General features: G+C 42.7%; 1 protein-coding gene across 1 annotated transcript in view; it reads left to right on the top strand.

Annotated features, from left to right (window-relative positions):
- ahrrb (aryl-hydrocarbon receptor repressor b) overlaps positions 1 to 23,005 on the top strand; it is a 33,506-nt gene extending 10,501 nt beyond the window's left edge. Inside the window, exons 3-8 of the mRNA XM_041841212.1 lie at positions 17,589 to 17,722; positions 18,834 to 18,923; positions 20,278 to 20,413; positions 20,735 to 20,868; positions 21,147 to 21,349; positions 21,702 to 23,005. Of these exons, the coding sequence (XP_041697146.1) occupies positions 17,589 to 17,722; positions 18,834 to 18,923; positions 20,278 to 20,413; positions 20,735 to 20,868; positions 21,147 to 21,349; positions 21,702 to 22,746 (1,742 nt within the window). The 3' untranslated portion in view covers positions 22,747 to 23,005. The remainder of the gene's footprint in view (positions 1 to 17,588; positions 17,723 to 18,833; positions 18,924 to 20,277; positions 20,414 to 20,734; positions 20,869 to 21,146; positions 21,350 to 21,701) is intronic.
- Positions 23,006 to 24,657: the final 1,652 nt, after the last annotated feature.

Raw genomic sequence — 24,657 nt, forward strand, 5'->3', positions numbered from 1 at the left:
CATGTGTCTGCTCAAACGGTCAGAAACAGACTCCATGAGGGTGGTTTGAGGGCCCGACGTCCACAGGTGGGGGTTGTCCTTACAGCCCAACACCGTGCAGGACGTTTGGCATTTGCCAGAGAACACCAAGATTGGCAAATTCGCCACTGGCGCCCTGTGCTCTTCACAGATGAAAGCAGGTTCACACTGAGCACGTGACAGACGTGACAGAGTCTGGAGACGCCGTGGAGAACGTTCTGCTGCCTGCAACATCCTCCAGCATGACCGGTTTGGCGGTGGGTCAGTCATGGTGTGGGGTGGCATTTCTTTGGGGGGCCGCACAGCCCTCCATGTGCTCGCCAGAGGTAGCCTGACTGCCATTAGGTACCGAGATGAGATCCTCAGACCCCTTGTGAGACCATATGCTGGTGCGGTTGGCCCTGGGTTCCTCCTAATGCAAGACAATGCTAGACCTCATGTGGCTGGAGTGTGTCAGCAGTTCCTGCAAGAGGAAGGCATTGATGCTATGGACTGGCCCGGCCGTTCCCCAGACCTGAATCCAATTGAGCACATCTGGGACATCATGTCTCGCTCCATCCACCAACGCCACGTTGCACCACAGACTGTCCAGGAGTTGGCGGATGCTTTAGTCCAGGTCTGGGAGGAGATCCCTCAGGAGACTATCCGCCACCTCATCAGGAGCATGCCCAGGCATTGTAGGGAGGTCATACAGGCACGTGGAGGCCACACACACTACTGAGCCTCATTTTGACTTGTTTTAAGGACATTACATCAAAGTTGGATCAGCCTGTAGTGTGGTTTTCCACTTTAATTTTGAGGGTGACTCTAAATCCAGACCTCCATGGATTGATCAATTTGATTTCCATTGATAATTTTTGTGTGATTTTGTTGTCAGCACATTCAACTATGTAAAGAAAAAAGTATTTAATAAGATTATTTCATTCATTCAGATCTAGGATGTGTTATTTTAGTGTTCCCTTTATTTTTTTTAGCAGTATATTATGATACCCACCTTTGCTCCTTCTGGTAGGTACCAGCATACCTTCATGATCAGGGGATCAGTCTGGTTATCAAAATATACATAACCAGATACAGTACTTTCAGAAAGTATTCACACCCCTTGACTTATTCCACATTTTGTTTTGTTACAGCCTGAATTCAAAATGAATTAAATAGATTTTATTCTCACCCATCTACACACAATAACTCATAATGAAAAAGTGAAAACATGTTTTTAGAAATGTTAGCAAGTTTATTGAAAATGAAATACAGAAATCTCATTTACATAAGTTTTCACTCTCCTGAGTCAATACTTTGTACTGTAGAAGCACCTTTGACAGCGATTACAGCTGTGAGTCTTTCTGGGTAAGTCTCTAAGAGCTTTCCACACCTGGATTGTGCAACATTTGCCCATTGTTATTTTCAAAATTCTTCAAGCTCTGTCAAATTGGTTGTTGATCATTGTTGGACAACCACTTTCAGGTCTTGCTATAGATTTTCAAGTAGATTTAAGTCAAAACTGTAACTCGGCCACTCAGGAACATTCACTCTCTTCTTGTTAAGCAACTCCAGTGTAGATTTGGCCTTGTGCTTTAGGTTATTGTCTTGCTGAAATGTAAATTCATCTCCCAGTGTCTGGTGGAAAGCAGATTGAACCAGGTTTTCCTCCAGGATTTCGCCTGTGCTTAGCTCATTTCCTTTTATTTTTATCCTGAAAAACTCCCCAGTCCTTAACGATTACAAGCATACCCATAACATGATGCTGCCACCACTATGCTTGAAAATATGGAGAGTGGTACTCAGTAATGTATTGGATTTGCCCCAAACCTAACACTTTGTATTCAGGACAAAAAGTTAATTGCTTTGCCACATTTTTTGCAGTATTACTTTAGTGCCTTGATGCGAGCAGGATGCATGTTTTGGAGTATTTGTATTCTGTACAGGCTTACTTTTTTTTCACTCTGCCAATTAGGTTAGTATTGTGGTGTAACTACAATGTTGTTGATCCATCCTCAGTTTTCTCCTATCACAGCCGTTAAACTCTGTAACTGTTTTAAAGTCACCATTGGCCTCATGGTGAAATCTCTGAGCGGTTTCCTTCCTCTCGGGCAACAGCGTTAGGAAGGACGCCTGTATCTTTGTAGTGAATGGGTGTATTGATGCACCATCCAAAATGTAATTAATAACTTCACCATGCTCAAAGGGATATTCAGTGTCAGCTTTTTTTTTTTTTACCAATCTACAAATAGGTGCCCTACTTTGCAAGGCATTGGAAAACCTCCCTGGTCTTTGTGGTGGAATCGGTGTTTAAATTCACTACTCGACTGAGGGACCTTTCAGATAATTGTATGTGTTTGGCACAGAGATGAGGTAGTCATTCAAAAATCATGTTAAACACTATTATTGTACACAGAGAGTCCATCCAACTAATTATGTGACTTGTTAAGCACATTTTTATTTTTGAACTTATTTAGGCTTGCCATAACTAAAGGGTTGAATACTTATTGACTCAATCACTTGTAAAAATGTCCTATTTTTACATTATGGGGTATTGTGTGTAGGCCAGTGACCAAAAACCTTAGTTTAATCAATTTTAAATTCAGGCTGTAACACATCTGTCTTCTCCAGCAGGTGGCATTTTGTTTCGCTCACCAAGCGAGGAGTTTTTGAATGGAGGTCAATGAGAGTGTCGAATTTGGTTAACAAAAAATGTAATTGCTTATTACGTTTCGTAATGCTTAAGTTGTGACAAGTGTACTGATATGCCCTCTCATTGGCTAGAATGGCCCCCACCTGATCTTGCCTCCTCCCGACTGCCATTTTTTAAGACATTTATTTTCATTGTTAGAGTGGTCACTTGAATATCTGGTCAATATAATGGCTAGTCTGTGGTATAGCTAGTGCTTTTCAGTCTCAAACGCCCGTGACCTTTGAATGCGTTGGGGGCGATGAAACAACAGAGCCCTAATCAGTGAAGGGATGCGAAGTGGGCAGAGGGGCGATTTGCACGTGGAGGTTGGCAAAAGGGGTAATGATTTGTTGACATTATTGTATTCCAAACCCAACCTTAATTTACTCGTTGTGACGTACTGAGGTTCCAAACTCTGTTTTAGACAAGACTGACTTTATTACCAAAATGATCCTATTTACACTTTTTTTGTCAATTTTGACGCTAGAATAAAGGTTTCTGACTCATATCGATGCTACATAGGCCGTTTTCAAAGAGATTAGTTGGTTTTCAGAGGCCGTCGCTCTTTAAAGGTCAGTGGCTTTATGTTGGATTTGATTAAAGGCCCAGTGCAGTCAACAACGTGATTTTCCTGTGTTTTATATACACTAAGTGTAGAAAACATTAGGAACACCTATTTCCATGACAGACTGACCAGGTGAAAGTAATGATCCCTAATTGATACCACCTGTTAAATCCACTTCAATCAGTGTAGATGAAGGGAAGGAGAGAGGTTAAAGAAGGATTTTTAAGCCTTGAGACAATTTAGACATGGATTGTGTATGTGTGCCATTCAGAGGGTGAATGGGCAAGACAAAATATTTAAGTGCCTTTGAACGGGATATGGTAGTAGGTGCCAGGCGCACCGGTTTGAGTGTGTCAAGAACTGCAACGCTGCTGTTTTTTTAACGCTCAACAGAGGTTGGAATAATATTGTGAAAATTATGTTAATGCCCTTTTAGCGTTAGAGCTGTTTAAAAAGACCGCCTGAAATAATAGCCTGTTTGGGTGGGATGGAGTTTTGGCTTGCCTGGTGACATCACCAATTAGTTCAGTTTCCCCCTCCCCGCTCAGACCACTTCCAGACAGTCCAAGCAAAATTGCTTGAGAAACTATTTTTGTTTCTTTTTGACCATTTTAATTGAAACAATCACAGTAAGGTACTTACCCAGAAATTATTTCATATTGAAATAAAAACAGCTGCATTGGACCTTTAATGCAAGGTGGGACAAATACTTATTGAAAACACATTCTACTCCACCCCGGCTTGCTTGTTTGTGTGCTCAGTTTTATTTTGCATGCAGGTAGCCATATCTTTGAACATCACATAAACCAAGATTGGTCATACGATTATTTTCGTCTCTTCTTTAGGACTCTCATGATGTCGCTTGGCTTTTATGCAATCTGCTCTATGGCTAAATTGCTTTCTCTCAAACATAAAACCTATAACAATGGCTTTCTAAATAGTTAATGGAACAACTGCAAGGGGAATTTAAAAGGCTGCTGGCCTGGAATTCTAAAGACTGATTCGGAAAGTGGAATGGAATTGAGGGTATATAATTTGGGTAATTCTACTCATAGCTGGTTGGCTATAGCTCAAAATCTGATTACGTAAGCAAATTAGATCACTAATCCTTCCAAAACCTACAAAGGCATTATTATTGGGGTAGGTGTCCATGCTCTCCTTGATTCATTGTCAGTGGAATAAAATGATTGCCTTGAATCCACATTGAGAGTTTTTTCCACCTTCAAAATTTGGAGGTAAAAAGTCATTATGATTGTCAGTCTTAGTCTAATCACCATGGTACCTGACATCTGAGACTGGTGTTTGTAATTCTCATGTTTTTAATATAAAAAAATGTTGTTTTATAAAAAGAACATGAACCAGAGCATTTGGCAGTGTTGTCATTCTATTCCCACCAACACTATTTCCCATGCATAAACACACATCTGGTTGTAAATGTGACCGTCTGTCAGGGGAATGTCTGGGTTTGATGAGCATGTATTCTCCCACCAACAACAGCCCAGCAGTGAATCCCAGGGAGAAAGAGGGTTGGTCCTTTTCAATAAATTCTTTACTACAACAAAAAATAGAGACCAAGTTTTGTAGCTTTCATGCTGTAGGTATATCTATCATGTCAGAGTCGGACAGGTATTGCATCAGCCCAGAAACAGTATACGAGAAAGAAATGTGTATTCAGAACCAACCTTTTTCGGTGGGAAAAAATACTATTTTCAACCACATATTGAGATGTTGAAATAAACAATTAACTATGCTACTCTTCAGTTCAACAACATTACTTAGTGGCCCTCTGAGTATCTTTACAATAACCTGTAGGTATTGTATTCGACAGTTGCTAAACTGTCCTCACTATTACAACAACTGTATTTTAGTCTTTATTTAAAAAGATGAGGTATTTGGATGTGCAGAATTCCCCTATAGTAATGAAGCTTGGTTTATGGAGCTTTTGTTTTCATTTGTTCCGTGCCAATGCATGGAGAAGCAGACATCTGCTTTCTTTATAGACCACAGAGTTAAAGATTCTCTCCACTGTGTTTTTCCAGTGAAGCACTGAAAACTGCACTGGATCCAGTCAATGGATTGCGTGTAAATTACAGTATGTATATGTATGTGTATATGAGCCATTGTCTGCTGTGAAATTCTTCCCATTTGGGCTCGGAAACACAGCACAGGCGTTGAGTGTCGGAGATGTGTAAGTGAGGGTGACAGATTAAAACGTCTGAACACTATTGGGTCTGTCACACCGCAGGCTTTTAACCTGAAGTGTTCAGGCCTCATTGACCCTGTCAGTGCCTGTTGTGGAGTGATGCTGCACACCACAGAGAAGTGTTGGGATGTTACTGAAAGAGAGCACGCTCAGAGCCAGGCGGGAGGAGAGCAAGAGCCGCCTGCACCCCCGGCACGCAACGCCTGGGATGCCGTGCAGGTGAAGGATTTACACGGCACGCTTTGGGAATCCCACAGCTTCACACTCACTTCCCCTCCTTTCGCCTCCTAATTCCCTGCTCTGTTATTTTCAGCAGTTACTCAGCTGACACAAAACAGGTGAAATCACACCCACACATTCTTCTGTTTCTCTCACACTGGTACAGCAGAGGCAAGTGTCATGCAATGATGTGGCTTGCTATCTCTTTTTTTTCCTCCACTCTCTTTCTTTCCTCTTTGACTTATTCCCATAGAACAAAACACTTGAGTTTCCAAATCCCCTATTCTTATATCACCAGGTAGCTTTGAAGTATTCTGGGGTGTTCGCTCTGGTCAACAATGACACAGTTGAAGCTAGTGGGGAGGGGTCCCTTGTCTGATGGTAGACAATACTCAGCAAACCACACAGAGCAGTCAGATAATCTTAAAACCGCTTCAATGTTCATATATAAAGGATGGTATTGTTTTTCAGACACAGTCAACGTGTCACCAAGTCCTGGCACAGAAACTGTGGGATCCAAGCTTGCTTTTAACATCTTTAAATGGGTTGTTTGTATTCTCACATTTTCTAGTTTGACCTCAACAGTCTCACCATGTTAACATTCAGCTGAATTAAGTCTTATCCACTAATAACATTTCCTTCATTTTTATGGTCTGTGGACAATTGACTTTGTCCTCTTTTGTTTCTGGTGAGAGTCTGGTGTAGCAGCAGTGACCACCCCAAGTCAATGGTCACCAGAGGGACAACTAAGAGCAGAACATCCAGCCATAGATACTGTACCTCTTAAGACTGTGTTAATATTGGAGATTCCTAACACAAGTGCCTCATTCGTTTTCCTGCTGTTTCCTCCTAGGCAGCATCACATCAACATTAACATGGATGCTGTTGCTAGCTACAGTCATTTGACTTATATGTCACGCTATTCTGAAGTCCTAAGTAGTGGTTGCCTGCTAGTGACCACTCCCCACAGCCTGGGAGTGATGGACAGAACAGAAGGAATGGCTGATGATGTGAGTGGTGGTAGGCAACTGTTGGCTTGCCACTCGCCACTGCTTGGCTCTATCTCCAGTCGTTCGTTCCTTCCCCTCCACAGCTACACATCCCTCCTTCCCTCTCGCTCTCCCTCCCCCACTAGCAGGTGTATGCCTTTGCCTCTGCCTGATTGCTGGGTGGGTGGGATGTTCTGTGGCCTCAGATGTGATGTGTTGTGGTGGTGGATGCTGGGATCCATCCAGCAGCAACCCCCCCCAACCCCAACCCCCATGCACCACTCCCAGATCCCCCCTTCAGGCTTGCGTGATGAAAGCTGCAGTTTGTATTGATGATGGAGGGCCAAACCTCCAAGTAGAGCACGTGATAATGAGATCATGGCCTGGATTAGCGTGCCGATTCGCACTGCAACCGATCCCATGAGGAATCACTGCGATGAGTCGGATTTCCATGGACTGTGGAGGGAACATTCATTAGAAATACCGTGTCACAGGCAGACCGATGAAGTCAACTCTATCTGCTTGAATCTCGCCATGAGACGAGCTATAGAGAGAATAGACTACGTGGAGTAGAGAGAATAGCATCCAGGACATTCAATGTCACAGTCAATTTGGGTGTACTTTCAAAAGCTTCATTCTCCTGATGAAGAGTGATTGGTGTTCTGATGTGGTTATGAACCAGAGCCACTTTAGTGGATTCCATTGTAAAAACATCAGTGTATTAAGAACTAGTGAGCACATCATGTACTCTTCAGTTGATGGTAATAGGTCAATTTTGGGCATACCTAATTAACTAGTATGGCTCCTCTCCATCTCATGTAACATGCGTGTGTATACCTTTGACAAAGATCGCTCCCTCTATATGATCCATTTGATCATACTTACTGTATACAGTCACAAGCAGTGCTTAGTGTTCATCTCATACAACCTACTGAATAAAACAACATCCAGAACAGATACAGTAGATACTCATCACAAGCCTCTGAGGGAAGAATACAGTAAACGTGATTACAGCATGAAACGTCATCTGAATGGGACAGTCGGAAGTTTACATACACTTAGGTTGGAGTCATTAAAACTCATTTTTCAACCACTCCACACATTTATTTTTAACAAACTATAGTTTTGGCAAGTCGGTTAGAACATCTACTTTGTGCATGACAAGTAATTTTTCCAACAATTGTTTACAGACAGATTATTTCACTTATCACTGTATCACAATTCCAGTGGGTCAGAAGTTTACATACACTAAGTTGACTGTGCCTTTAAACAGCTTGGAAAATTCCAGAAAATGATGTCATGGCTTTAGAAGCTTCTAATTGACATCGATTGAGTCAATTGGAGGTGTACCTGTGGATGTATTTCAAGGCCTACCTTCAATTTCAGTGCCTCTTTGCTTGACATCATGGGAAAATCAAAAGAAATCAGCCAAGACCTCAGAAAAATTATTGTAGACCTCCACAAGTCTGGTTCATCCTTGGGAGCAATTCCCAAACGCCTGAAGGTACCACGTTCATCTGTACAAACAATAGTACGCAAGTATAAACACCATGGGACCACGCAGCCGTCATACCACTCAAGAAGGAGACGCGTTCTGTCTCTTAGAGATTAACGTACTTTGGTGCGTAAAGTGCAAATCAATCCCAGAACAACAGCAAAGGACTTTGTGAAGATGCTGGAGGAAACAGGTACAAAAGTATCTATATCCACAGTAAAATGAGTCCTATATCGACATAACCTTAAAGGCCGCTCAGCAAGGAAGAAGCCACTGCTCCAAAACCGCCATAAAAAAGCCAGACTATGGTTTGCGACTGCACATGGGGACAAAGATCATACTTTTTGGAGAAATGTCCTCTGGTCTGATGAAACAAAAATAGAAAATAGAACTGTTTGGCCATAATGACCATCGTTATGTTTGGAGGAAAAAGGGGAATGCTTGCAAGCCGAAGAACACCATCCCAACCGTGAAGCACGGGGGTGGCAGCATCATGCTGTGGGAGTGCTTTGCTGCAGGAGGGACTGATGCACTTCACAAAATAGATGGCATCATGAGGAAGGAAAATGATGTGGATATATTGAAGCAACATCTCAAGACATCAGTCAGGAAGTTAACGCTTGGTCGCAAATGGACAATGACCCCAAGCATACTTCCAAAGTTGTGGCAAAATGGCTTAAGGACAACAAAGTCAAGGTATTGGAGTGGCCATCACAAAGCCCTGACCTCAATCCTATAGAACATTTGAGGGCAGAACTGAAAAAGCGTGTGCGAGCAAGGAGGCCTACAGACCTGACTCAGTTACACCAGCTCTGTCAGGAGGAATGGGCCAAAATTCACCCAATTTATTGTGGGAAGCTTGTGGAAGGCTACCCGAAACGTTTGACCCAAGTTTTATAAGATTAAGGCAATGCTACCAAATACTAATTGAGTGTATGTAAACTTCTGACCCACTAGGAATGTGATGAAATAAATAAAAGCTGAAATAAATCATTCTCTCTACTATTATTCTGACATTTCAATTTCTTAAAATAAAGTGGTAATCCTAACTGACCTAAGACAGGGAATTTTTACTAGGATTAAATGTCAGGAATAGTGAAAAACTGAGTTTAAATGTATTTGGCTAAGGTGTATGTAAACTTCAGACTTCAACTGTATATGCCTTGCCCTTGCCTTGACTGTGAAGAAAACCGAAGCAAATATGATTGACTCAATGTGTGTATTTGAGGGCAAGTGTATTAAAGGAAGCTTTTATTTACATTTCATTGGATCAGCTGTGATTGAGGCATAATGATCATTGACTGTAACAATGGCACTTCTCCCATTGAGTTCCTATGGTCAGTTCCACCAGTTTGTCTGAATGTGGAAATGTCAAACCAGTGGTAATCTAACTGGACATACTGTGCAAACAATTTTCTCTTGTTTTCACTGGTTCTTCCAGGTGAGGCTCAGATGCTTTGTACTGTATGTGGTATCATTATCTTAGGAAGGGCAAAGATGTGCGTGCTCATCATTGCCCTCACGTAAGTTGTGACCTCTTTGTTGTAAGTGAGCATCATTATACATTGTGAGTGCGAGTGATATTGAATGTGCTTTCTATGAAACATACCAAGTTGTCAGTACTAATTCCCAGCAAAGCATATGCTGACTGTTTCCGACCGATAGGGAATGGCTGGAAGAGGAGTTGTTGGCACGATTTTCAAAAGCGTGATTGCTAATACTACTATTTGTTTTTTTCATACCATCCCCGGAGGTGTTTGTGTGTGTGTGCTTGCATGTGTGCCTGCCACCAAGCGTGTGTGTGTTTGCTCATGTTCGTGCATGTGTTTGCGTGCATGCATGTGTGTTTGTGGGTGTCTCCATTAGCTCACTCCTAAAAGTGGAAATAATACAATTGATAGAGTGCATTTCCATGTTATCCATGCTAACACCAATGCAGTTGTCATGGCATGCAGTATAGACTGTTGATGCTAAAAGGTATACCAACCTAAGGAGATGATGTTTGTACAATTCTATAAGGAAATAATGCCATGGTTTTCACACAGTCTTAGTTATTACCTTGACAATGTATGTTTGTATGTAGTACTATGCATATACATTTAACTGCATGCATGCATTATTTATCCCATCTACTAGGTATGTTGTTTCAATTGCATTGTGGGCCTAATGTTTAGGGAGACAGCTGTTGTTATTATTTGACAGCTGTTGTTGTTATGAAATTCTTTATAGGCTAATGTTGCATGCCATCCTACATGCAATGGCTTGAACAGGCGCCAGGCCACTGTTAGGGATATGGAGGAGATTGACAGACTGTTTATTTGCGTGACAATGTCACAGCCAGCTCATACTCCTTTGATTTTTCTCTCTCTCTATCCATCCCTCCCTTCCTCCCTCTGGTGATCCTGACTTGGATTTCCTGATTTAGTCATGGAGGGGGCGGCCAGGAGGGTGGGAATACGCTAATGAGGTGGCTCTGGGCCAATTTCCCGCCCATTTTCCTCCCTGGCCCCCTCGTGCCGCTGGTGAATATACTGTATCTTTGTGCTGTGAACACGCAAAGGCTGTCAGACAGCAGGGACTCTCACACGCAGCCTTGGCACAGTCACTTCTGCTCTGTGCTCTCCCTCCCTGGGAGATGCCACAGCACAGAGAATCTCTCTCTCTCTCTCTCTCTCTCTCTCTCTCTCTCTCTCTCTCTCTCTCTCTCTCTCTCTCTCTCTCTCTCTCTCTCTCTCTCTCTCTGTAATGAGTTCATATCAGTATGAATTGAAATCTCAATTGTGAGATCATTGTTCTTGAGGATTGGAGAATGTTACCTTTAAATGTACCCTAATCGACTGATTACTTATCATACACACCACATCTACAGTAACAACCCTGTTTTTTGGGGGTAGATCAGCTTTAATATTGCAGATAGATTATAACTTCCATCAATGTAATTGTCTGCATCATTTCCAATCCCCCATGTTTTTTTCTTCTCGCATATATACAGTGGGGAGAACAAGTATTTGATACACTGCCGATTTTGCAGGTTTTCCTACTTACAAAGCATGTAGAGGTCTGTAATTTTTATCATAGGTACTCTTCAACTGTGAGAGACGGAATCTAAAACAAAAATCCAGAAAATCACATTGTATGATTTTTAAGTAATTAATTTGCATTTTATTGCATGACATAAGTATTTATTCACCTACCAACCAGTAAGAATTCCGGCTCTCACAGACCTGTTAGTTTTTCTTTAAGAAGCCCTCCTGTTCTCCACTCATTACCTGTATTAACTGCACCTGTTTGAACTCGTTACCTGTATAAAAGACACCTGTCCACACACTCAATCAAACAGACTCCAACCTCTCCACAATGGCCAAGACCAGAGAGCTATGTAAGGACATCAGGGATAAAATAGTAGACCTGCACAAGGCTGGGATGGGCTACAGGACAATAGGCAAGCAGCTTGGTGAGAAGGCAACAACTGTTGGCGCAATTATTAGAAAATGGAAGAAGTTCAAGATGACGGTCAATCACCCTCGGTCTGGGGCTCCATGCAAGATCTCACCTCGTGGGGCATCAATGATCATGAGGAAGGTGAGGGATCAGCCCAGAACTACACGGCAGGACCTGGTCAATGACCTGAAGAGAGCTGGGACCACAGTCTCAAAGAAAACCATTAGTAACATACTACGCCGTCATGGATTCAAATCCTGCAGCGCATGCAAGGTCCCCCTGCTCAAGCCAGCGCATGTCCAGGCCCGTCTGAAGTTTGCCAATGACCATCTGGATGATCCAGAGGAGGAATGTGAGAAGGTCATGTGGTCTGATGAGACAAAAATTGAGCTTTTTGGTCTAAACTCCACTCGCCGTGTTTGGAGGAAGAAGAAGGATGAGTACAACCCCAAGATCACCATCCCAACCGTGAAGCATGGAGGTGGAAACATCATTCTTTGGGGATGCTTTTCTGCAAAGGGGACAGGACGACTGCACCGTATTGAGGGGAGGATGGATGGGGCCATGTATCGCGAGATCTTATCCAACAATCTCATTCCCTCAGTAAGAGCATTGAAGATGGGTCGTGGCTGGGTCTTCCAGCATGACAACGACCTGAAACACACAGCCATGGCAACTAAGGAGTGGCTCCGTAAGAAGCATCTCAAGGTCCTGAAGTGGCCTAGCCAGTCTCCAGACCTGAACCCAATAGAAAATATTTGGAGGGAGCTGAAAGTCCTGAAACCTGAAGGATCTGGAGAAGGTCTGTATGGAGGAGTGGGCCAAAATCCCTGCTGCAGTGTGTGCAAACCTGGTCAAGACCTACAGGAAACGTATAATCTCTGTAATTGCAAACAAAGGTTTCTGTACCAAATATAAAGTTCTGCTTTTCTGATGTATCAAATACTTATGTCATGCAATAAAATGCAAATTAATTACTTAAAAATCATACAATGTGATTTTCTGGATTTTTGTTTTAGATTCTGTCTCTCACAGTTGAAGTGTACCTATGATAAAAAATTATAGACCTCTACATGCTTTGTAAGTAAGAAAACCTGCAAAATCGGCAGTGTATCAAATACTTGTTCTCCCCACTGTATATACACATACACATACATACATATACCCTTACATATGTATACATACATATAAATACATATACCTACATATATATACATTTAACATTTAAGTCATATCCTTTTTTTAAAATATAGTTCCCTTTATTACTTTCCAACTCCCTAATTGGAGTAAACTATTGAACAACAACGCTTAGGCCTCTACTTCCAGCTTATACAGTGAGGGGAAAAAAGTATTTGATCCCCTGCTGATTTTGTACGTTTGCCCACTGACAAAGACATGATCAGTATATAATTTTAATGGTAGGTTTATTTGAACAGTGAGAGACAGAATAACAACAAAAAAATCCAGAAAAACGCATGTCAAAAATGTTATAAAATTGATTTGCATTTTAATGAGGGAAATAAGTATTTGACCCCTCTGCAAAACATGACTTAGTACTTGGTGGCAAAACCCTTGTTGGCAATCACAGAGGTCAGACATTTCTTGTAGTTGGCCACCAGGTTTGCACACATCTCAGGAGGGATTTTGTCCCACTCCTCTTTGCAGATCTTCTCCAAGTCATTAAGGTTTCAAGGCTGACATTTGGCAACTCGAACCTTAAGCTCCCTCCACAGATTTTCTATGGGATTAAGGTCTGGAGACTGGCTAGGCCACTCCAGGACCTTAATGTGCTTCTTCTTGAGCCACTCCTTTGTTCCCTTGGCCATGTGTCTTGGGTCATTGTCATGCTGGAATACCCATCCAAGACACATTTTCAATGCCCTGGCTGTGGGAAGAAGGTTCTCACCCACGATTTGACGGTACATGGCCCCGTCCATCGTCCCTTTGATGCGGTGAAGTTGTCCTGTCCCCTTAGCAGAAAAACACCCCCAAAGCATAATGATTCCACATCCATGTTTGACGGTGGGGATGGTGTTCTTGGGGTCATAGGCAGCATTCCTCCTCCTCCAAACACGGCGAGTTGAGTTGATGCCAAAGAGCTCAATTTTGGTCTCATCTGACCACAACACTTTCACCCAGTTCTCCTCTGAATCATTCAGATGTTCATTGGCAAACTTGAGACAGCCCTGTATATGTGCTTTCTTGAGCAGGGGGACCTTGCAGGCGCTGCAGGATTTCAGTCCTTCACGGCGTAGTGTGTTACCAATTGTTTTCTTGGTGACTATGGTCCCAGCTGCCTTGAGATCATTGACAATATCCTCCTGTGTAGTTCTGGGCTGACTCCTCATAATCATTGCAACTCCACGAGGTGAGATCTTGCATGGAGCCCCAGGCCGAGGGAAATTGACAGTCTTTTGTGTTTCTTCCATTTGCGAATAATCACACCAACTGTTGTCACCTTCTCACCAAGCTTCTTGGCGATGGTCTTGTAGCCCATTCCAGTCTTGTGTAGGTCTACAATCTTGTCCCTGACATCCTTGGAGAGCTCGTTGGTCTTGGCTATGGTGGAGAGTTTGGAATCTGATTGATTGATTGCTTCTGTGGACAGGTGTCTTTTATACAGGTAACAAACTGAGATTAGGAGCACTCCCTTTAAGAGTGTGCTCCTAATCTCAGCTCGTTACCTGTATAAAAGACACCTGGGAGCCAGAAATCTTTCTGATTGAGAGGGGGTCAAATACTTATTTCCCTCATTAAAATGCAAATCAATATTATAAAAATTTTGACATGCGTTTTTCTGGATTTTTGTTGTTGTTATTCTGTCTCTCGCTGTTCAAATAAACCTACCATTAATATTATAGACTGATAATTTTTTTGTCAGTTGGCAAACGTACAAAATCAGCAGTGGATCAAATACTTTTTTCCCCTCACTGTACATACTATATACATTTTATGGACAATTTTACAATAATTATATTTTGTTTGTTTTTACTCCTGAACTTCCTCTACCCTCAACCTCTCCGATCATTTTCATGATGTCCATCCGGTTTGCTTCTATATGCCCTATCTTCCTAACTGTGCTCATTCACAAAAGCTCTCAACCTATAACCTACAGTGGGGAGAACAAGTATTTGATACACTGCCGATTTTGCAGGTTTTCCTACTTACAAAGCATGTAGAGGTCTGTAATTTTTATCATAGGTACACTTCAACTGTGAGAGACGGAATCTAAAACAAAAATCCAGAAAATCACATTGTATGATTTTTAAGTAATTAATTTGCATTTTATTGCATGACGTAAGTATTTGATACATCAGAAAAGCAGAACTTAATATTTGGTACAGAAACCTTTGTTTGCAATTACAGAGATCATACGTTTCCTGTAGGTCTTGACCAGGTTTGCACACACTGCAGCAGGGATTTTCGCCCACTCCTCCATACAGACCTTCTCCAGATCCTTCAGGTTTCGGGGCTGTCGCTGAGCAATATGGACTTTCAGCTCCCTCCAAAGATTTTCTATTGGGTTCAGGTCTGGAGACTGGCTAGGCCACTCCAGGACCTTGAGATGCTTCTGGTCGTTGTCATGCTGGAAGACCCAGCCACGACCCATCTTCAATGCTCTTACTGAGGGAAGGAGGTTGTTGACCAAGATCTCGCGATACATGGCCCCATCCATCCTCCCCTCAATACGATGCAGTCGTCCAGTCCCCTTTGCAGAAAAGCATCCCCAAAGAATGATGTTTCCACCTCCATGCTTCACGGTTGGGATGGTGTTCTTGGGGTTGTACTCATCCTTCTTCTTCCTCCAAACACGGCCAATGGAGTTTAGACCAAAAAGCTCTATTTTTGTCTCATCAGACCACATGACCTTCTCCCATTCCTCCTCTGGATCATCCAGATGGTCATTGGCAAACTTCAGAGGGGCCTGGACATGCGCTGGCTTGAACAGGGGGACGTTGCGTGCGCTGCAGGATTTTAATCCATGATGGCGTAGTGTGTTACTAATGGTTTTCTTTGAGACTCTGGTCACAGCTCTCTTCAGGTCATTGACCAGGTCCTGCCGTGTAGTTCTGGGCTCATCCCTCACCATCCTCATGATCATTGATGCCCCACGAGGTGAGATCTTGCATGGAGCCCCGGACTGAGGGTGATTGACCGTCATCTTGAACTTCTTCCATTTTCTAATAATTGCGCCAACAGTTGTTGCCTTCTCACCAAGCTGCTTGCCTATTGTCCTGTAGCCCATCCCAGCCTTGTGCAGGTCTACAATTTTATCCCTGATGTCCTTACACAGCTCTCTGGTCTTGGCCATTGTGGAGAGGTTGGAGTCTGTTTGAGTGTGTGGACAGGTGTCTTTTATACAGGTAACGAGTTCAAACAGGTGCAGTTAATACAGGTAATGAGTGGAGAACAGGAGGGCTTCTTAAAGAAAAATTAACAGGTCTGTGAGAGCCGGAATTCTTACTGGTTGGTAGGTGATCAAATACTTATGTCATGCAATAAAATGCAAATTAATTACTTAAAAATCATACAATGTGATTTTCTGGATTTTTGTTTTAGATTCCGTCTCTCACAGCTGAAGTGTACCTATGATAAAAATTACAGACCTCTACATGCTTTGTAAGTAGGAAAACCTGCAAAATCGGCAGTGTATCAAATACTTGTTCTCCCCACTGTATATACTTAGTATGGACACAGTATGCTTTACATTAGTTATCTTGTTGTTATTATTTGTTGTTAGTTGTTATTAGTCCCATCCTTCAGCTCCATTCAACACCTCCTATCTATCTCTTAACACCATCCATATTGGATTTCTATTTGCCATATATTTTTCAACTGTACTGTGATGTTTCACAAAAGATCTGAACCCTTCTATTCTCATTGTTTCTACAGATTGTAAATTGAAACATTTTTGCTAAAAGTATTATTATATTATTGATTGATTGACTTTGACTTTTCAGATCACCCAGTAGTGCTATCTGCAGGGTTAGCTCCAGGTAAATATTGCAATCCTTCAGCCATTCCTGTACCTGTGACCAAAAACAAGCTACAAATGGACAGTACCAAAACAAATGATTTAATGATTCTGTCTCATCTAAGAAAAATTTGCAGAGCTGGGAAGATTGTATCCCCCATATAAATAACATTCTATTGGTAGCAATAATTTTGTATAATAATTTAAATTAACAAATTTGAAGTTTTGAATCCGGCGTTGTTTTGCGTATCAGTTCATAAACACTATGCCATGGAATCGGTACGTCAAAAATCTCTTCCCAACTATTTTGCAATCTAAATTATATGGGACGGCTGTCACCCTTTGGTCCTGAAATGAAACTGGTATGCTTTTTTTATTCATCACAATTTTCTTTAACCAATTATGTTCTTTAATGCAGGGCCGACAGACAAGTTCCTTACTTTTCCCCCTTCCACTTTCCTCTTCCATTTTTGCGGTAATGCTGCAATTATTTGGTTGTAATTTTGGGTAGAGCAGACATTTCCATATGTTTTTGTTAGCTGCATGTGCGACATAACTCCACCAATCCTACCTATGATATCATTAACAAAGTTTATCAATTAGTATATTTGAGTTTAACCACAATATTTGTTGCATTATTTGTTCTGTCGTTTCTGGAGGATTAAATTGAAATTGCAACCAACTTTCTATGGCTTGTTTTAGAAATAGTGATATTTGGGAGATTTCTGTTTCAAATAACTGAAAGTTAATAAACCTGTTAGTCCCCTGAAAGTTAATAAACCTGTTAGTCCCCTGAAAGTTAATAAACCTGTTAGTCCCCTGAAAGTTAATAAACCTGTTAGTCCCCTGAAAGTTAATAAACCTGTTAGTCCCCTGAAAGTTAATAAACCTGTTAGTCCCCTGAAAGTTAATAAACCTGTTAGTCCCCTGAAAGTTAATAAACCTGTTAGTCCCCTGAAAGTTAATAAACCTGTTAGTCCCCTGAAAGTTTGTCATTTTTTCTCTCACCCAGCCATCCAGGAGAAGCCATGCAGAAAGCACATCATGGAGCCGCCTGTGAACCACCAGGATACCAGGAAAGAGAACCTGTCCATGGGGACCCCGGAGACCAGCAGCAGCGTGGTGGAGAGTGACCTCTTACTTGAGGTGAGACAGAGTGGAGCAGAAGGGTCAGGCTGTGGTTTGCCCTCCCAAGAGATCACTGATGAGATGATAGGGAGTACTGATGTGGCTGGAAACAGAATGGGACATCAGAGTCTTGTGCCCAGTTGGTGAAAGACTAGCTAAAGACTAACAAACCATAAATACAACATGTTCATTAAACAGAATTAAAAGCAGTCTGCCCTGACTGTGTTTTTTCTTAAAAGACACAATAAATACAATTGTTGAATGAAAAAGGACACAAAGTTGAATTTAGCCGCATTGATTATTTGAGGTTTAGAACATTTCTTGATGATATCGTGGCACAGCGGAGCTGCTTGGATGATGAGTAAGACCAACCCTCAGCCCTCCCTGTCCCAGAATACCCGCACTCCCCTCCCCGAACACCCATCCTCCCCGAACCCCCGCCCTCCCCTCCCCTCCCCGGACTCCCTCCCTCCCCTCCCACAGTAGTGTGACACCAAAGCAGCCAACCATGATGCTGCTGAATGAAGATCGTGACACGGTTAGGTCAGTATCACATCAGAGAGTGGGAAAAGGGGGCCCAGCTGACCTGGGCTGACTCGAATTAGACCGGAGGTGACAGGGCCTGGCACCACAATGTCAAACACAACAGCTCTAGTACCAGCCAACACAGGGAAGTCAATGAGGAACTCTGTGGTGTTTCCTCCCGTTCTCCCCGCTTCTCTCTTCAAATCAGGAGACATGAAGATAATATTTTGTATATTTAATTCCAATATCCATTCATTATCGGAAATAGAGATGTTGTATCAAAAGCATTTATCAATGAACTACTCATCAATGAAGTGCAATTGAAGTTTGTCCCCTGTGTGTTTTTAGTACACACACAGAGTATGAATGAAATTTATTATTTCAGTTTTAAGGCAAACAAAACATTGACTTTGGTAAAGACTAAGAAACATGGAAATACTGAAAGTTTTGAAAAGTATAAGAAATACAGAAGACAAATATACAGAATATTTTCTGATTCAATTGAAAGAGATGATATCCTGAATTCTTGTTCAGACTTTTGACATTACTGTTAATGCCGTTGTGTTGTGTATTAACATGTGTGCCTGTCTCTTGTCTCTTCTAGTCCCTGACTGGGTTTGCCTTGGTGGTAAGCACAGACGGGTTGATCTTCTACACCTCCACTTCCATTGTTGACTACTTGGGCTTTCATCAGGTATGTTTCAACCACACCTTGCATTCTCAAAGTCATGATAAATCAGAATTCACCTTGATATTGAGGGTCAATGATCAATCAAGTCGTAATAAAGGTAGTTGAAATACAGTACCATTGTACAAGCCTTTCATAGAAAATTACATTCTGAGGAAAAATTATACAGCATTGTAAAACTGTTTTATAGTAAACCACCAACAATATAAAAACAAAACAAAATTTACATAAAATAGTTTTTAATATAAGGCCATGCCCTTTTAGTCATTAAACAAAACAAAACAGAAATCAAACTGGTTGAAAGAAAAATATTTGTATGACCAACCAAGTCAAAAGTTTAAAATAGCCAATCGTGTAATTCACAGGATTTTAATGACAATATTCTAGTTCTAGAAGCAAACAGAGCTGGAACTTTTCCACTTAATTTACTTTACAAGTTTGTAACTGTCCTTTTTGAGTGAATAGCTTTCTATTGGTCCTAATGAAAGCTGGGGTTTTAACATGAGAAGGAGACAAAAGAAACAGTTGATCGCTCATCTGATGGGAATTGAGATGGTGCTGCTGTGTGTTCAAAAAACAGGGCTCTTCACAGGGCAAGTGTTCAAAGCGTTGCATGCCAAAGAAGCGTATATTATGGGAAGGTTGAATATTTTAGTGGGAGTCTGTCGTTTTATGAACACAGGGTATAGCTGAGATGGGGAAAAAAGAGAGGAATTACGAGTGTGGGCTGGGGTTGCAGGGTTTTTCATCAGGGTAGTGTTGCGTCTGTCCTCATGCAAGCAGCTCTGGTGTCACGCAAAGCAAAGCACAAACAAGGCAGCGAGGAGGGCGGTCCATTATCCCACCGACTGAGGAGAGGGGAGGCCGGGGCCTATAATACATGCAAACTGCAGGGAGTCATATTTGAAAAAAAATGTATGCCATGTTTTGAATCAAGATCTCCCACGTAGATCTAATTGGTGGGGAGGGATTCTGAGTGAACCCAGTCAGTCACAGAAGGCCCTTCGTCCCTCCCACACCCTTCTGGTCAGTGGGGGGAAACCGGAAAACAGAAGTGTTAAGTTCTCAGTGGGCTCGCTGCAGGCTGACACTTGCGGTGTCTGTCTAGATACCTCAATGGCATCTGCCCATAGATGTGTTTCACCCGACCGTGACACAGGTTAAGTGGGGAGGTGACTGCGTTGACCAAACACAATGGATGGGTAACTGTGGAGGTTAATTGGTGGGAGGGCTGAATGTTTGATGACTTGTTCCTCCTCTCACCACTGCGCCTCCCGTCTCCTCCCCTCTCCTCCCTGTCCCGTCTCCTCCCCTCCCCTCCCCGTCTCCTCCCCTCTCCTCTCCCTCTTCTCCCCCGCAGACGGATGTGATGCACCAGAATGTTTTTGATTATATCCATGTGGAGGAGCGGCAGGAGTTCAGAAGACAGCTCCACTGGGCCATGAACCCCGGGCCCCAGGGGGCCTCCCTGGACCAGCACTCAGCCACAGGAACTGGTGTGTAGATCATTACCATCAACAGAACCTCTGTCACTCTGTGGAACTGCTAAAGGCTGCAGGAAAGCCCCTCATCATCACATGCAACTTGTCATTTACATTAGTTTCCATTCATGACCATTTTGAAGAGGGACAAAGGGATTAGTACATTAGTTACTGTATACAAGACACATAAAGAAATGATACTGTATTTTATTTGTACTTTTCAATACTCTCCTAAAACCCCTCAGTAATATTGGTGGTTAGAAGACCAAAACAAATATAAAGTAGGGTATTTATTACATAGTTTGTACTAACAGAAATGCTGTGGCTGTCCTGTAGGTGAAGACTTTGTGATGAGCAGTCTCTTCAATGCCCAGGAGCCTGATGGTGTTCCTCTAGAGCTCACCTCCTTCCTCACTCGCTGTTTCATCTCCCGCGTCCGTTGCCTGCTGGACAGCACCTCAGGCTTCCTGGTGAGTGAGTACCTCAGCTCACACAAGTACCTGACAATATCCACTCTTTTACAAACGGCATTGACCATTATGCTCCACGCAGTATGAAAGTCAGTTCTGGTTTGTGGGAGTTCTATTCAGTAATGTATGTGCACTTGCTCCTTTGGGGTGTAGGCTAGGTTATGTTACTGTGAAGCACAGATACTGTGAAGAAAGCTGTTGATGTTAAAAGGGCTTTATAGTTCACTTTGATTTGATTGATTGGTTGATTGATTAGTTGATTGATTAATGTTTGGCAGAGCATGCAGTTCCAGGGCAGCCTGAAGTTCCTGCAGGGCCAGAAGAAGAAGACAGACTCCGGGGCGCTGCTGCCCCCCCAGCTGGCCCTGTTCTGTGTGGCCGTGCCCCTCATGATGCCCTCCATCACAGAGCTGAAGATGAAGAGCATGACGATCAGGAGCAAGAACAAGGGCCCCGTCATCACCACTCCAGATAAGCACAGGTAAGCAGTACTGTGGGAGTGGTGAGCATGGGGAGAGCTGAGAAGTAAACATTCTTTCTCAAATACTGTGTGTCTGTCTATATCATGGTTTTACTAAACACTTTTTGAAGGAGCCAGGCATTGACACCATTTAGTTTACAATCAATTTACAATTCAAGGCATGTTTATTACAGCATCAATTTCAGAATCAAATCACTGGGTATGCTGAATTCGGTCAAATTAGTACTTCATACTGTAAATGTACACAACTAGAAGATTATATCATGCATACATGACCATGGATACATTTTCCTTAGCCATTTTCCTAAATAAGGGAATGCTGTCTGTAATCTCTTTGTTTGTGTTCCCACAGTGACAAGAGGCATCGCTCCACCAGAGGTTCATGTGACAGCAGTGACTTACTGCTTCTGAATTGGTCCAGCAGCGCTACCAGAGACCCCTGCCACTACACCCCATGGACACCCCTCTCCAAAGACGGCATCAGGTACGGGAACAATGGCTACTACACCCAGGAGGAGCCCCTCAACTTCTGCCTGTCTTCCATGGGTGGTGGGCCCAAAGCTCAGAGCGTGAATCATCCATGTGACATCCGCACAGGGTCCGCCATACGAAAGGGCCCCAGCGGCAGCTACATACCAGGCAGACAAGGCAAGTACAACCACCTGGGGAAGTCTGGAGCTTACAGGATGTCTCCAGGATATCATGCTAAAAGACAGGATGCCTCTCAGAACAAACTGTACGGAGGCCTCCACAACCCAGAGGTGGAGAGCTACTGTGAGGACGGCATGAAGGCAGACAACAGGTACATGGGCGGCCATCTTGACTGTTACAATGGCATGGTGTTGCCTGAGACAGCCATAAAGACAGAGCAGGACTCTGACTCTGAGAACGGTTGCAACATCTACAGCATGCCCCACAACGGAGCCTGGGTGGGGAACGAGAAACACTACAGCATGGGCTACTCAGAAGAACCACAGGTGAAGTCAGAGGCTGACTACTACGACCAATACACCACCTGCCAAAGGAACAAGTCCAGCATGAGCCCAACGCTCAACAGACACCACAAATACTTATATCCAGCGGGGAGCAGGGCTCAGAAGGATCATAGGATACCTCACTCAGACCCTCTGTGTAGCAGTCAGGGAGCAAACTGTATGGACAGCAATGTATATGGGAATGGTAATGTGGAGCGTAAAGGCTACATGCAGCAAGACAAACTGAACTACGAGTTCAGGAATAATCTGGTCCACTCTATAAAGAGGGAACCCATGGACTCACCTCCTTGGTCTGACAATGGCCGTGACATTAGCCAAATACCCCTGCAGAGAAATATGATTCCCAACTGTGCATTGAATGATATTGTACACAAACCAAACCCATATATCTACATGCAATGAGCTCAATGGAAAATCTCATAAACCATCTGGGCACCACCTTGCTTCTTTATTGTATTGATGCATAATATGGCAGGGTGGGTAGTTATTTACACTCAACTCAGGTAATCAACAGTGTTACAAAGCAAAAAGATATGGAAGCAATGGAGAGGTGTTTTTATAAGGACTTTGTACATAAGACACACAAGATAAATATAACCTTGTTCAGATTTATGTTTGTGTACTTTTTGTACATGTGTACAGTGGGGAAAAAATAGTATTTAGTCAGCCACCAATTGTGCAAGTTCTCCCACTTAAAAAGATGAGAGGCCTGTAATTTTCATCATAGGTACACGTCAACTATGACAGACAAATTGAGAAAATCCAGAAAATCACATTGTAGGATTTTTTATGAATTTATTTGCAAATTATGGTGGAAAATAAGTATTTGGTCACCTACAAACAAGCAAGATTTCTGGCTCTCACAGACCTGTAACTTCTTCTTTAAGAGGCTCCTCTGTCCTCCACTCGTTACCTGTATTAATGGCACCTGTTTGAACTTGTTATCAGTATAAAAGACTCCTGTCCACAACCTCAAACAGTCACACTCCAAACTCCACTATGGCCAAGACCAAAGAGCTGTCAAAGGACACCAGAAACAAAATTTTAGACCTGCACCAGGCTGGGAAGACTGAATCTGCAATAGGTAAGCAGCTTGGTTTGAAGAAATCAACTGTGGGAGCAATTATTAGGAAATGGAAGACATACAAGACCACTGATAATCTCCCTCGATCTGGGGCTCCACGCAAGATCTCACCCCGTGGGGTCAAAATGATCACAAGAACGGTGAGCAAAAATCCCAGAACCACACGGGGGGACCTAGTGAATGACCTGCAGAGAGCTGGGACCAAAGTAACAAAGCCTACCATCAGTAACACACTACGCCGCCAGGGACTCAAATCCTGCAGTGCCAGACGTGTCCCCCTGCTTAAGCCAGTACATGTCCAGGCCCGTCTGAAGTTTGCTAGAGTGCATTTGGATGATCCAGAAGAGGATTGGGAGAATGTCATATGGTCAGATGAAACCAAAATATAACTTTTGGTCAAAACTCAACTCAGTCGTGTTTGGAGGACAAAGAATGCTGAGTTGCATCCAAAGAACACCATACCTACTGTGAAGCATGGGGGTGGAAACATCATGCTTTTGGGCTGTTTTTCTGCAAAGGGACCAGGACGACTGATCCGTGTAAAGGAAAGAATGAATGGGGCCATGTATCGTGAGATTTTGAGTGAAAACCTCCTTCCATCAGCAAGGGCATTGAAGATGAAACGTGGCTGGGTCTTTCAGCATGACAATGATCCCAAACACACCGCCGGGGCAACAAAGGAGTGGCTTCGTAAGAAGCATTTCAAGGTCCTGGAGTGGCCTAGCCAGTCTCCAGATCTCAACCCCATAGAAAATCTTTGGAGGGAGTTGAAAGTCCGTGTTGCCCAGCGACAGCCCCAAAACATCACTGCTCTAGAGGAGATCTGCATGGAGGAATGGGCGAAAATACCAGCAACAGTGTGTGAAAACCTTGTGAAGACTTACAGAAAACGTTTGACCTGTGTCATTGCCAACAAAGGGTAGTATAACAAAGTATTGAGAAACTTTTGTTATTGACCAAATACTTATTTTCCACCATAATTTGCAAATAAATTCATTTAAAATCCTACAATGTGATTTTCTGGGAAAAAAATTCTCATTTTGTCTGTCATAGTTGACGTGTACCTATGATGAAAATTACAGGCCTTTCTCATCTTTTTAAGTGGGAGAACTTGCACAATTGGTGGCTGACTAAATACTTTTTTTCCCCACTGTACATTTACTTTTTTTATCTGGTCTTGATTGTTAACTGTAAGGTACACATCATTTTGCATCTTGTGTGTACATATT

Source organism: Coregonus clupeaformis, chromosome 21, assembly GCF_020615455.1.
Source record: "Coregonus clupeaformis isolate EN_2021a chromosome 21, ASM2061545v1, whole genome shotgun sequence".
Classification (NCBI taxonomy): domain Eukaryota; kingdom Metazoa; phylum Chordata; class Actinopteri; order Salmoniformes; family Salmonidae; genus Coregonus; species Coregonus clupeaformis.